The sequence below is a fragment of the Electrophorus electricus genome, chromosome 7 (genome assembly GCF_041902795.1).
Source record: "Electrophorus electricus isolate QZ-2024a chromosome 7, ASM4190279v1, whole genome shotgun sequence".
Taxonomy (NCBI): domain Eukaryota; kingdom Metazoa; phylum Chordata; class Actinopteri; order Gymnotiformes; family Gymnotidae; genus Electrophorus; species Electrophorus electricus.
In genome coordinates this window covers 25,427,378-25,442,214 of record NC_137503.1, presented here as the reverse complement: position 1 = coordinate 25,442,214, position 14,837 = coordinate 25,427,378, and the positions used below count along the sequence as shown (strand labels likewise).

The 14,837-nt window shown below is 37.1% G+C and overlaps 2 protein-coding genes across 3 annotated transcripts; one reads left to right on the top strand and one right to left on the bottom strand.

The window, feature by feature from the left end:
* Positions 1–85: 85 nt before the first annotated feature.
* Positions 86–7,405, bottom strand: zgc:153896 (ectonucleotide pyrophosphatase/phosphodiesterase family member 7). Of its 2 annotated transcripts, XM_026999606.3 has the most exons (6): positions 7,265–7,405; positions 3,737–3,864; positions 2,096–2,241; positions 1,315–1,941; positions 911–1,142; positions 86–391 (listed from the first exon to the last, which is right to left on the bottom strand). In XM_026999606.3, exons 2-6 carry the CDS (start codon positions 3,777–3,779, stop codon positions 318–320), a joined length of 1,122 nt encoding a protein of 373 aa, XP_026855407.2. In that variant the 5' UTR covers positions 3,780–3,864; positions 7,265–7,405; the 3' UTR covers positions 86–317. The 2 variants fall into 2 exon arrangements, with proteins under 2 accessions (XP_026855407.2, XP_026855397.2); XM_026999596.3 differs by lacking the exon at positions 7,265–7,405 and having other exon boundaries at positions 3,737–4,262.
* A 2-nt stretch (positions 7,406–7,407) lies between these two features.
* laptm4a (lysosomal protein transmembrane 4 alpha) lies at positions 7,408–13,057 on the top strand. Its single transcript, XM_026999614.3, has 7 exons — positions 7,408–7,687; positions 8,821–8,941; positions 9,173–9,249; positions 10,792–10,914; positions 11,023–11,118; positions 11,232–11,330; positions 12,003–13,057. The coding sequence occupies exons 1-7, from the start codon at positions 7,562–7,564 to the stop codon at positions 12,075–12,077; spliced, it is 717 nt and encodes a 238-aa protein (XP_026855415.1). The 5' UTR covers positions 7,408–7,561; the 3' UTR covers positions 12,078–13,057.
* Positions 13,058–14,837: the final 1,780 nt, after the last annotated feature.

The window sequence follows — 14,837 nt, the reverse complement described above, 5'->3', positions numbered from 1 at the left end:
ATTTAAACACCAGATTTTAATTCCTTTTAGCTGACATTAAAAACAGCAATCGATATAAAAATAACTTGCATATAAGGACAACTGGTTGTTAGAATTGTTACTTTGCATGTGTACCATTTTATTGGCTTACAAAAGTGTTGTTTTAGTAGCATTTGCATTAGATTAACAGAATTTACTTAAAATGGATTTGTGAGAAACAAAAATGTATTAACTGTACATTTAACAGTATTCTTTTTACTTGATGAATATTTACTGTTGTGTTTTAACTGCCACAAACACTGGTATGATGAATCTGATGCACTCCTTGGCTATGCGAGTCAAATGACTGCTAAGATGAGTATTGTGGTGGCGAAGAGACTGATGGACATCTGCATTCTTCCAGCATTTCCGCCTGTGGTAAAGAAGTAATGGTAGTGAATTTAATTCTCATTCCAATTCAGGTTCACAGAAAAATAGTGAGAAGGTGCTAAAAAACCTAAAAGGCAAAACTTTAGTTTATATTTGAACATTGTAACAGAAATGTATAAGTGCCTTTCAAGTTGCAAAGTTGCTGACATAATGTTGATTAAAAAGAATTCACAGACAGGCCATGTAACGCAGGCAGGACCACATAGTTACTATATGCCACTGTAAGATTATTTATTGTGAGACATGTATTTCATATTTATCTCTGTTGACATGCGCTTAGAGAAGGGAAGACACAAATGTGCAACTGACAGCTACCCAGATTGGGACTGACTGGTTTATACTTACACACCATGTAGGATAGGTATTTTTGTTAGGGCAGGAGTCCCTTGAACGTAACTTGGGGGGGGAAACCTTGCTGCAATTATAGTGTGATAGCTACTGGCTCATCCCAGTGTCTTACAGTCAACAAACAACAGCTGCACAGTAGTGTCCGTGGGCTTACCAGCACCAATGTCGTTGACCAGCATGACTTCAGTGTCGCTGAGGCTGCCATTGTTTGGGGCTGGTTTTACACCCAACAACTTGCACATTAGTGGGTAGATGCTGACACTGTCAAATGGCTCAGCTAAGACGTTTTTCTTGAAGTCTGGTCCAAATGCTCTAAATATAACTTTCATGTCCATTTCCTGGTTACTGAAGCTATGGTCTCCTTTGTTAACATAGAAGATGTACCTCTGCAAAAAAAATCAAACAAACAAAAAACAACCTATTATATACAGATTAAACTACAGAAAAAAACATGTTTGCCACTGATGGATCTTTAATGCACTGACATTTCTGTACTAAGGGAAAAGCTTTCATTTGAAAAGATATTTACAAAAGACGTGTTTTAAGTACATATCTTACCGAGTTCAAATTGAAACCTAGGTCTCCAATAAGAACAAGATCTTGGATTCTACTGTTCTTTGCGATGTGAAAGTGTTCAGGAATATCTTCTTTCTTGTAGACAGTTAAGTTTGGATGAGCATGCTTAAGAGCATCAAAAACCTCCTGCTCTTTACCTTTTCTGGGCCTTAACATCCCAAATCCCCCATAGTCCAGTAGTTCAAAGTGGCTCAAATTCTTAAAATTTATGTAATTGGAGAGTTTGATTTCCTCAACCTCAGGACTCTTCTTAATGGTGGTCATGCCATGATCTGAGGTGATGATGACGTTAAGGTGGTCAGTTAAATTGTTTTTTTGTATAGACTCTGTGAGGTACCCTATGGTGCGGTCAATCTGCTCAATAATCTTCTTTCTCTGAGGGGTCTCTGGTCCTACACGGTGGCCCACGTTGTCTGGTTCCCCATAGTAAAGAGTGACAAAGTCAAAGTCGTCTTTGGTGTACCATCCCATAACAGTATCAATTTTCTCACGCCATTCTGTTTCGTTATCGTCAGCGTGACCAAATGTCTCTACCAGGGATCGGTTCACAGACTGCCCTGCGTAACTCACTCCGCCACCAGGATAGAAATAAGAGGCAGTCTTTAGGCCCTGTAAAGCAAGCAGTAAGAGGAATACTTGAATCAACTCAGTACTATCAGGAAGTCCAAAATCCCTGCTGATATATATTAATACAATTCATTGACTGTGTCACACTTTAATGTTAATAATTGATCAGCAAATTTGGCCTTTGGTTATTGCTCACCTGATTCTGAGCTGTTATCCATAAGGGCAAAGCTCCATTATCCCACCACTCGGATCGTTTCAATGTTGCTTTATGAGATAATTTCAATAGAGTTGTGGAATTGAACATCATGTTATGGACTACGCCATGATCCTCTATCCACCTTCCTGTATCAAAAAGGATACAAAATATTTTCTTGTAATAACAGTAGATTGCAGGTGGGATGTTTAAAAGGGTGATCACGCAGAGGTAGACTAGTTTAATCCAGTCAAACAAAAACCAAAAGCACAGTAGTCTAAAAATATAAACCAAAGAATGCTGTTCAAAATAATAAGAAACCACACACTCACAATTGCAAACACATTGTCTCAGCAGTGCTTAATACAAGTAGATTGACTGCACAAAGTGAAGTCCATAATATAAGACTAGGGCAGTGGTAGCTCAGTGGTTAAGGTACTTTACTTGTAATTGGAAGGTTGCTGGTTCAGGCCCCCCACTGCCAAGTTGCCACTGTTGGGCCCCTGAACAGTCATACTCAGTCATAATTGTAAGTTGCTGATAAAAGCATCAGATAAATGCTGTAAATGTAACTCCAATGAGTCCATAATATGTAGGGAATAAAGCACTGCAAGTCAAGGGTCTAGCTCAAGTCCAGTGGTATCCCAGTAAGGGAGTGACAGATAAGATGGTGCAGATAATTGTTTTCTTGCTATATATATGTATTTAAGCAGAGTGTTAAAGAGACTATGAACTCAGTTTAAAGTGTTGACAAGATTATGAGCTCCATTTAAAAATAAATCTTATCAGAGATCTTTAAGGTATCCGACCCATATGCCTGTTCATATTTTTTACCAAGATTGCAACTCTGAAAATGTAATTAGTGCACACATAATAATATGAAATTTGTTTTAAATATCTGCTGGTATAAAAAAGTTATTGTTTCCTTTGATTATTGTTCTGTGACAGAATGTCACCTTCATCAGCAGTAACTGCATTTAAATGAAACCTAGAGTTACTAACCACATCCTCACTTAGTTGGGAGGATCACTATTAATTAATTATAAAAGCAACATTTAAGAATAACATGGAAATGTCAAAAAAGGAATTACTGTCAGCAGCCAAACTGCTCGTGTACATTTGTATATGAAAAGATTTATCTACAGCTTGGTCAAAAATTTAAAATGAGAAATTTAATAACGGTTGGAACCTCCACATTTGCTCTACAGTAAAACACCTACTTGCTATGTTGCATTTAAGTCACTTGTAGAGCACTTAGTTATGATGAGATTGACGCATCAAAGCCTTAATTGTGTAATCTTCTATTACTACCATGTGTTTCAAATTTTACATGATAATCCCAGGGATTGCAGCAGAGAACATCTCATCCTCCAAAAACAAACAAGAATGGTACTGTACATTTTTTTAGAGACAGATGTACAGTACTTTACCCAGTTATCAAGTCAAGAGTTTAGTAACATGGGTAAGAAACTTGCCTTAGTACCCATAATCAGAATTTATAACACTAGCTAATGTAGATACTTTAATATTCATCTTTGTTTATGAATAGTATTTTCTTAAATCTATAAACTGTTTCTATATACCAGTCATTTTGATCGTTATAATTCTAAGTCCATTGAATGTACAAGTAAATATTTTTATTACCAGTAATAGTAGTAAAATGAGATGGAGATGTCATAGTGATCATTGGTGGCGTGATATATTTTGCCTTCACACCCTCTTGTACCAGCTTGTCCAGATTTGGTGTATCAACATCTTGATCGTAGTTCCATCTGAAACCGTCAAAAGATATTAGTAGCAGCTTGTTAAATTTCCTCCCACCTATGTTGGACAAAGGCTTGCTGTCCACAAAGAGGGAAAAACCAAAGGCCAGCAGGATCTCCAGTTTCATATTGAGAGACTGTCAAAATCAGGAAATGGATGTCTGCCCTTTATAATCTTTACCTGGAGCCAGATAACATTTTGCTGAACACTGTATTTTTGCTATTGCTGAACACTGTTTAGCATAGCTGGCAAGAGAGAAAAATCTTTGAGCTTTGTGAATTTTCTACAGCTGATTAGAGTTTTTAGTGTAATACTGAACAGTGTAGTGCTGGGGACGACCAAAACTGCTAATTATATTCAGAAATGATGCTACCTAGTTGATTGCCACCAAATGCCAGTCTTTCTAGATTCCTCTTCCATAATACGGTGTAGTTCTTATTTTATAGCCGAGCCATGAAAGGCATGAAAAGGGCCAGTAAACAGCCTGACTGGGATGAATGATCATATCTGTAAAACTGGATATAAAACTTGACGCAAGTCATAGTAATGTAATGGGAAAAGCAACTGAAAGAGGTCGGCCAGAAATGAAATGCTTTGTGTTTGGCATTCTAACTTAGGTATTGTTTATATAAAGTTCACAGCTTAAAAGATAATACTGCATTTTACAGTTTGCTTAAGTGTAGTACACGTAAAGGCAGTAACACTTTCCCTAGTGTTGTTGTAGTTTGTTTTCTCTCCAGTGGCAGCAAGACATGGCTAAAAAAAATAGGTTGTAACTGAGCACTGGAATTAATATATATGAATATATATGAATCAATGTGCGATATGGCCCGGTGGATATCTTAAACTCAAAAATCGTTTGTGTTATGGATGAGGTTGCTACAGTTAAAGTTAAAATCATTTAATGCCATCAGAAAGCACCATAGAGAAATGCTACTGTATTTCATATCTAAAAGAGAATGCAAGAAGGCTAAATACATGTGGTGTAAAACACAACTGATTCACAAGGAAATCTTCAAAGATATGATGCATGATTACAATATAATAATATTCCAAGTAAAACAATCCTTTATCCAGCATTATGAAAAATAACATTAACAATAGCAAAATACTCTTAACTATGGTTGGCAAATTGTCAAATTCACCTATACAAATGCCACCCAATTAGCATCAACTGCATTTTTTTTTTAGCACTAACATCTACATCAGACAATGCATTAGTATTTCTACATCTACCAATGAGCCTGTCCTCTTCATCACCACAAAGTTATCATGACCCAATATCCCAGTTTAAAAAGACTAACAATTTAATTTTAATCAGTACAATAAGTTGTCTTAAATCATCCATTTGCAGCCCTGAGAGGTTTACTGAACAACTTCTTATTGAATTCTTCTTCAGCTTTAAGTCTAGAACTTGATGTTCTAACGGAAGAATTTTTTTATTTAATTTTTATGACTTCCAAAGGTTGGCTGTAGGTGACTTATTGCCAGTTGATTGTCCAGTCGATGGAAAAACTGCGATTAATATTTTCTTGAACCATACTTGGTATAAAGAACTATTTTAAGATTAATACATATTTCAAGCTTTATTTTAACCCTGTTCAAAAAATAAGTAATTACAGGGCCGGTACCAACTACTTTTTGGCATTTTGGGCAGGCCAATGGTAGTTGTGGTAGTGCAGTGTTGATGATGCAATATTTTAAACTGCGTTTCTAGAGTTTTGTTGCAGATTGATATTCTCCATATTTCTTATATCTGCCACCTCTTTCGGGTTCATCAAAGTTTCTGTCCCAACCTGACACCAGTGCCTGTGAGTTGCTTGGTAAATTATTAGTAATTTATAGTGTTTTCACACTATAGCTTTTTTTTTCCCACCAAGTTCGGTACGTTTGGTGAAGTGTGAAAGCAGTTTTCGAGCACGGGAGTGGTCTAGGGTACCGATCTCCGATCCTTCTGAAATCGGTGGTTTGGGGTTCTCTTCTAGCGCGCTCTAGTGCAGTCCACAGCAAGTGTGGAAGCTGCGTGATTAGTTCATTTTGTGTAACGTGACTGATTCGACTTGTGTTCCCTTTTCAAGTTTCGTGTATTTTCTGAGTAAATAAACGCTTACTATCCAGATACACTTTTTAAAAAATTTCCCAGCTACCTACAATTGTTGCACGGCACTGTAGGTATTTTACCGGAAAAAGCGCTCTATACACGTACAACGCAATAAAAATGTTCTCAAACGGGAATGGCTCCTTGTTAGCAGATACTCCTGCACGGTGAAATTCCATGCAGCCCATAAGCGCTGTTCCTCGCCGCCTTGAGTATTTGTATACACGGAAAATAATAATAAAAAAAGATGAAGCTTCTAACCATGTTGCGAACCTGCGCACAGAAAAGTGACGTATGGAATTGTGCAATCGATTCACGATTCGGATAAAGTTACAGTGTGTGAAAGCAAACCAGCAGTAATGAGACCCTCACTCAAACGAGCCCAGAATCGGCCATGGGTGTGGACTCATTTCGGAGAAGTGTGAAAACGCCCTTAGAGATTAATATGGAATATGGTGAGGAGATCACATTTTGGGGACTTGCAGCTTGTTTGCAGTGAGTTTTATAGTCTTATGTATAAAGTCTCTAACCTGGAGGTATCCATAAAAATGTTCAGATGGCAAACTGAATTTTTCTTGTAACTGTTGAAATGACATTAAAATATGACTATGATAAACAACAGATGAGGACCATATACTTATCTTGTTCCACTGACAGAAAATATTGTTTTGTAAACCAGGGGGAAATATCCTATTCATAATTAAAGGAATTAAAGCTGGTGACAATTGTCCCTTCCAAACAAATGTGTTTCCCTCTGTTTGTTTCCCACCAGACATGTAAAGTACTGTGAATTAGAAATTAATTTTGGATTTATGGTGGTATAAGAGTTTTGCCTGCAATAAGCATTTAACACTTTTTAATTTTCAGCACTACAATGCACATTTATTTTGTTTTTAAATTATTTTAAAATTCATTTTAGCTAATAGTTTACTTAGATCTCTTTGAGATTTGTTCGGTTTTGTTTAATTGATGTGTTAGTTTTATCTTTTATCTTAGATTTATTTATCTATGTAGCAATGTGAAGCACTCTTATGTGAAGCACTTTGAATTGCTGCTGTGTTTGATAAGTATATGCTATATTTGCCCCTGTGACAAATTTGAAGTCAGTGTTTGTTTTTAGTTTGTTTGTTTTTGACAATTTTTCTGTAAATGAATTCTTTTTATGTAAATGAATTTTGCTTTAACTAAAAGCAAGAATCTCAACACTTACGAACACGATTATTCACGACCTAAGACACATTTTTCTATGAGTCATATTGGAAAATGCTGTTGTTGTGCAATAGCCTAATAATTTGCATAGCCATACTCACATTTTTATCTAGCCAATAGGTTCCCTGTCTCCTCCAAAAATCCGTGAAGCTCTTCTTATCGCTTATTGCTGGTTATTTATAACTGTAGGCCTTAAACTACCCACTAAATGCATGTCTTTTGTTTTGGCGGTTTTCGGAAAGGTGCGAACGCTTCTCCCAGCTCCAGGCGGACGTAGAAGCACAATACGTTTTATTCTGAATACGCCCCATCAAGGCGGTTGGAGGCATTGGTGCGCGGAGGTTTACAGCTGAGGTTCGGAAAACGGAACCCCTTCGCTAAACATCCGGAGATTTTCGATGTTCTTTCACACTCTGGGAGACGACATGCATTTTAAACCGAGTCGCGAGAGACTATACACAACAAGATGTTGTGGATGTTGCCATGTCAGGACGGGAACAATCATTCTTGGTACTTGGTACATGGTAGGTTGTACTTTTGTCTATGCAGCTAGCTAGTTCGGTTATTTAAAATGGTTGCGTTGATTCGCTAGCGTTAGCTAAATTAGCTAACTAGCTTCGGGCGCTAGACAGCCATTAAATCAGCCAGCTGTAGAATATATGCTGACCAAAGTGGTCCCACAATTATTATTATACGTAGTTATCTAGCTAATTATTCATATGTTGTGGTTTGTTTCCCGCTGTGAAAACGCAACTGACACCTTATTGACAAGAATGCATTTCAAAACAGCCGCTATGAGTTCGAAGCCTTATAACGATTAGCTAGAGTAAGATTTGCTATATTTACTCTGTAAGCCATCAAACCATTTCTAGCTGCCTGCTGACGTCTAGGCGGAACTAAATAGCTAGCGATAGAATGCTGGTTAATAGTGAACTAAACATGAAGTCTCGAATAAAGTCCCAGCAGATGAATGACAGTCAAAGTTACTGTAGGTTAGCTCGCTAACGCTAATCTACTTACACGTTTTTGGTATTGGTCACACAGCTAGCTAGCTATCTTAACTAGTTACAGTAGCTAACTAGCGTTAGCTAGGCTAGGTTAAAAACTTTAGTTAAAGCTAGTTTTTTCACTCTAACTGGCTTGCAAGTTCTGTATTTGTACCTAGCTAGCTAGCGTTAGATAAATACGTGGCTGTTCGTCTTAGTGTTAGCTAAGGCCTAAACTTGTTAGCTAGCTAGCTAGCATCCAACTACGAGAACCAGCAGTTCCGAAACTAACTTGCTGGGTGGGCAACTAAACGTTTGTGATGTTTTTAGCTCTTAATTAGTGAAATAATGTTTCGGTACCCACTTTTGCAACGTTTGATTACAATATGTCAAATAGCTGGCTGGCTAGCTATGTCAAGGACTGCAAAAATCAGAGTGACATTCCTTCAAATTTATCTCGGAGAGGATTTCCTTAAACTAAGTGGTTGGCTGGCTAGCTGCTACACATATAATTCTGGCTAAAAGGCAACTTAATAATAATAATAATAATCCTTCCCCAGTATGTTAAGTCCGGCTGGATAGGACCAAGGCATGTTCTCTCCTACAACTCCATGTCACTCCTTACTACTCGCTATATCTCTAGCAATTTTATTTGCTCATTTTCTCTTCAGGTTGTGAACCTCTTAATGGGAATATTGCTAACTGTGGCAGTCACCCATCCTGAGAATGTCCCCACTGTTGATCTACAGTATGAGGTTATTGAGCACTACTTCGCGTCGGACCGAATGTCAGGTAGTGATGATGATAATACGCAACATCTGCTGTGTGCTCTTATACTCTTCATGCCAGCATTTATTGAGAACAGACCTGAAAGGTGTAGGTCTTGAGACTTATTTTCTTTTTACTTTGTTCTAAAGTAGGCCACATTAATAGCTGTATTTTTGCTTAATGCCATTCTCATCCTACCTGGACTAGACTAGGTAGAATGGTAAATTTTTTTATGTTCTGTGTCATTCTCTGTAGAAAATGCTTGTGTGGGATTTGCCATCTCCCTACTGATGCTTACCATCAGTGCCATGATGGTGTATGGGGCCATTACTGTAAGTGTCTATGAGCAAAACACATGTTTTGTATTACGCACTTGTTCTGTTTTTTTTTTAAACAAAATGTGTAACTAAGCATTCTCCTTTTATCTTTCACAATCTTTCTGACGTCGGATGAGTTCAGCATATGTGACGTATGTTACATGTATTTAGTTTTGTTCTTCAGTAATAAAAAACAGACCAGAGTTCGTAAAAGTGCCATTGTTTAAACATCTGTATTAAATTGAGTAGTTATTGGTGTTTCTATGTGGCAGTTCACCGCTGTGTTGATGTAGATAGTTGACTTTTCCTTCATCCAATATTCTGAATTATTTCTAATACAAAATATATATAATTTAACATACAAAATCAAAATACTTCACTGGTGTCTGACTTTTGGCTCTCATGATCACAGTTGTTTATTATTAGACAGTTTGGCACAGCAGCGCCTGCAGTGTTGAAGGAGAACTGTAATTAGAAAAGTATAGCAAATGAAAAAAGAGAAATGGACTATATTGATACTTGTAGGTTATATGTATCATCTCTTGTAGTGAATGAATGTCAGGAGGTTGATGTAAATTAATAAATACTGTATACACAATCACTGACTTTTTTTTTTTTTTGGTGAAACCTAATAAGAATGTGGCTACGTTAGTAAACCAGCTCAATTCAACACCCTGACTAGTGCTGTGGTGCCCCATTAAGAGACATTGCAGCAATACTATTACATGCTGATGCTAGAAAGTATATTATCAGTAATTTAAATAAGCTTATGTATGGTGCTGGATGTCATTTATTGTTTATTTTTTACTAAACATTTATAAGGGCTATTTGCATTAGAACATTTTGTTTAATTATTGTTGTCTGGCATCAGATACTAAACAGAAAATAAGGTGCTTTATTCGCCCTGGCAGCACCATCCGTCACAAAATGCCACTGAGTGATCATTCGTTAGTCTTAAATGTGGATGCTTTTAGTTTGATATGAAGGCCATATGCTGTTACAGTTGTGAGTACACTAGTGAGGCATTTTAAGCTATGCTTCACTTTTGCATGACAGCTTTATTCAAAGCAGGTTTGATTTATTTTTTTTTAAACATAAACAATAGAACAAACACTGGTATGGAGATCAATAAGTGTTATGCAAGATTCTCATAGCCAAACCTGTTCTCCAGTGAATATATATCCTTCAGTTGTGTGGCAGAAATGGAACATACAACGTTTGTTTTACTTTTTATATATTACACTTAGAGTAGATCTATTGTAAAGCACCCTGCCATGGTATTTTACCTCTCCATACTAGTTTCGCTTTGACTATAGTTGTAGTCTTTTAAATACTGGGAAACATGGATGTTTCACTGTTTATTTTTTAGCTTTTATTTATGTTTTAATCTCTTGAGGATGCTAAATGGATTGTTGGAAATTATGGAGTCACAGAATTGTAATATTTAAGCTTATTTCTTGCAAATTAGTTGAGGCATTTATCACCAAAACATGTACACACAGTACAGGCAGAAACATAGCCTTACAATTGAGCTATGTTTGTTGTTCTCCACTCCAGCACCGTGATGGCTGGCTTATCCCGTTCTTCTGCTACCAGCTGTTTGACTTTGCCCTCAGCTGCTTGGTGGCGATCAGCTCACTCACATACCTTCCCAGGATCAAGGACTATTTGGATCAGCTGGTGAGCTGACAATTTTTAGCTGTCTCTCTTCAGAAACACCAATCAGGTTTTTAACATACAGGCTAGTATAGAATTGTGCGTTTTTCATATGGTCTCTCTTACTTTCAGCCGGATTTCCCATACAAAGACAGTCTTCTTTCTCTGGACTCCAGCTGCCTCCTGCTCTTTGTGCTTATCTTCTTTGCTGTCCTCATTATCCTGAAGGTATCCCAACCTCTCCTGCAGGCCAGCATGCATGGTGGCTGTTTTATATTTGATTGTCATGTGGTATAAATGCAATTAATTGTTATATGGTGCTATTTCCTTCTTTTTTGTAGGCTTACTTGATCAACTGTGTGTGGAACTGCTACAAGTACATCAACAATAGAAACATGCCAGAGATTGCTGTTTATCCTGCTTTTGAGACCCCACCTCAGGTATATTCAGTCAGCAATTACGAAATCATTCTCAGAAGGCCAGTACAGGAAGAGTTGCTTGGCAGTTGGTTCAAGATGTTCTGAACCTTGTAATATATGGTTACTGTAAATATCAAAGTGGTCACAACTTTAGACCAAGTCTGGGTTCAAATGCAACAGTGAGCAGCACTGCTCCCCTTTGGAAATATGTTTGATGGCCACAGATGTCATATGTGTATAAATAAATGCACATTGCTAGCTTCACCAAGCAAAGTCGGTATGGGATTGTTGTTATAAGGTGTGAAAGGAGGTTTGGGTTGGAGGGTCATAAACTAATACATTTTTATTTAGAGAGGTACATGTGGAAATCTCTTAAGATCTGATTTAATAGCAAGGTACTACAGCACTGAGTTATGAACACTACTAAGCTTTATTTAGAAAGGTTTTAAATGGCAAGTGGAGGAAAGGTGGCGTTTAAATTGTGATCAGAAAACATCTGCGCTGCTCATGCCTAACCAGTAAAGGGCATTCACTGTATAACTATAAATTGTTTGGTTTTTACCTGTTCCTAAAACAAGATGGGTTTTATTTTACTTGGGTTATTTGTTCTGAAATCTTTATTCACTGTTTGTGTTGTACTTTCAAGTGTTTATTCTAATAGACTTAATAATTTTAATAACTTTTCTCATGCAGTATGTACTCCCCACCTATGAAATGGCCATGACGATGCCAGCAAAGGAACCCCCACCTCCCTACATGCCAGCCTGAGGCCTTTCCTTCTCTTCTGATTAAAGTTACTGCAGATTCTCTTCTTGGCCTTCTGATCCCATCCTTCGCTCTGTTGAATGGAGGGGTGCTAAGATCCCCCCACCACCAGTAAAACTCTGCACACTGCGTAGACTCAACCATAATTGTCATTAGCATGACTTAATGCCTCTCATAGCGTGTTGTGACGAATCATCACCTACAGATCTATTTTTGTAAAGTAACAGAAGTCAGACAAAATTAAGACATTGCGGTCGGTTAAGTGGGGAAATGCTTGTTGCAGATAGAAGGCCTTTGGTACGTGGTGGTTATGCCTCATTGCAAACAGAGTTGCATAGCAAATTGTGCTTTTGATAGCATTGTATAGTTTATTCATGGTGAATCATTCTAATGAGGAGTTTCTACTAAGATAGGCAGATAATCTGCCAGCAACTAATGCACATTACTTTTCATGCCTGTCCTCTTTTATCTTTTTCCATGCTTTTTGTAGTGTCTGAGTTGGAGAAGTGCGAGTAATTGCTTTATCATTTCTATCCACTAACACTTAGAAGCATTACTTTATCTTTCAGCTAATGTAAATATAATCTGTTTTAGTTTTAACAATGGTCTTGACAATCCAATATGGGATTTTAAAAAAACACTTTTCCATCTGTGCATTTTGTGCTAAAGTAAGATTTTATCAAGGCATAGATGAAAGAGGTTGTAGCACTTTATCTTGTTTTATATATTTAGTATTATCAGTTCATTCACACATTCATCAGCCCCTGTGTGCCACCATTTTAGCAGTGTTTATTGTGCTTTATTGTGGTAGATGGTGGTCATGCTTTCATCATTGCTGACAAGAGAGGAGGTTCTTCTCTCACAGGAGATGATGCTTTGGAATAAACTGCTTTTATTGCCAACATCTATGGATGCATGCTACTCTCTTTCTTGTACATGTTCTGGTGAGCCAGTTTCTTCAGTAATAAACATTTTGAAACATTTTTGTTCTTTTTCATTCTCCTACATAAACATTTTTAGGAGTATTGGCTTTTTAACATGAATGACTTTGTCCCCCAAATGGAACTGTGGTTAATAACACTAATAAAAGACATATGTAGTATACAGATGGCTTAGAATGGACAAGATTTGATCTTGGCACCATTAACTGGTTGTTATGATTATGCTGGAGATAATTGTTCCAGTACTACAAAAATATGTCCTTCAGGACTGAAAACATTTAATCTTTCACAAAACGGGGCCATCAATAGGGCCACATACTCAAATACCGGTGCTGTGCATCTCTGAACGTTAATGTGAATGGCCGCAGCAGGTTCCACTGGGTGATTGGAAGCTGGAGAAGTTGCTCATGTCGTGCATCATGCTTTTAGCTGCATTGCTTGAATGTCAGGGTCACACTTCAATATAAACTGCATGAGTCTATGGAGATATCTCACCTTGTGCCTGTGGTAGAGGTTGCTACCAGCGCAATGGTGTGGGAAATGATTTTGTTACATACATTCGGGCCCCATTATTTCACTTGAGCATCAGGTGAATGCAGTGTACCTAAGCGTTGCTGACCATGTATATATCCCTTTTACCCACAGGCCTCCCTTTTTCAAATGGATGCTTCCAGCAGGGTAATGTAGAGAGCAAGGGCCAAAATCACTACAGAATATTAAAAGCACCTTGTTGAGCTCTGGCTATGTAGCGCTTTGCCTAATCTGGTGTCTCTTTTAACGATCCTGCTACAGATCCTGGTATTAACTCTATAACATCTTGATTTCTGTGGAACCTACTCCACAAGCTGACTTTATTATTTGACGTTCTGTGTATAATTCCAACTATTATTAAATATAATAATTAAACCTGTGTATGCTACTATCAATATGTAACATTCTGAACATATAGTTTCATAATAATTCTAAAATAGTTGTATATGTTTCCTGTGATATGTAATAAGGTATTTATGTGCCTGATAGGATTTAATTGAAGTTTAATTGCTTTTTTAATCCATGCAGTTCATTTAATGCCCATTAGATGGCAAAAGGCTTTCAGTAAAATGCATAGGCAACAGAATTTCTAAATCAGAATGGTTGATGAATAGAGTGCAATCCTATTTTATTTTGAAAAATGATTATAAATATGTGATGTGGGCATGATAAAAGACTTCTAAAATTAGTTTTAGATCATGAATAAGCACAAAGGTGACCCTAAAGTGATTGCTGTAGAATAGAAAAGTATTTTGATAGCAACAAGCCAACATTTCAGTTTTCAGCAAGAATTGTGATTTGTTTCTGTGACAAACCTGCTAAAGGTAAATTAAAATTTGAGCTAGGGTTATGGGATAACAAAGTTACAGAATTCTCTGAACATGTGATATATTTTTAAATTGTGGATGGTGTCAAAATCTTCATGTTGACATTAGCTGACACAAAATGACCTTTAAATGATAATATTAACATTTAACAGTTAAATGTTAATATTGCAGGGCTCATGTAATTTCTTGATAGATTTTCATGGCAGTTTTGTATTCCATTCACCATTTAACACTACTGGAGTTGAGCCCCAAATGTGACCCACATATCCAAAATAATTGAAGGTGAAAGGAAACTTCTGAAAACAAGGGCAATTAACAAGTACAAATTAACATTTTTCTCTGTAATCAATGAAATGTTTTTAGAGAAAAATATAACATCTTTGAAATAACCCAGTATTGTCTCTGGGTGTGACTCTTGCACCCTTGTTGTGTATAGAGATGTGCCTTCTCTGTGGTTATAAGAA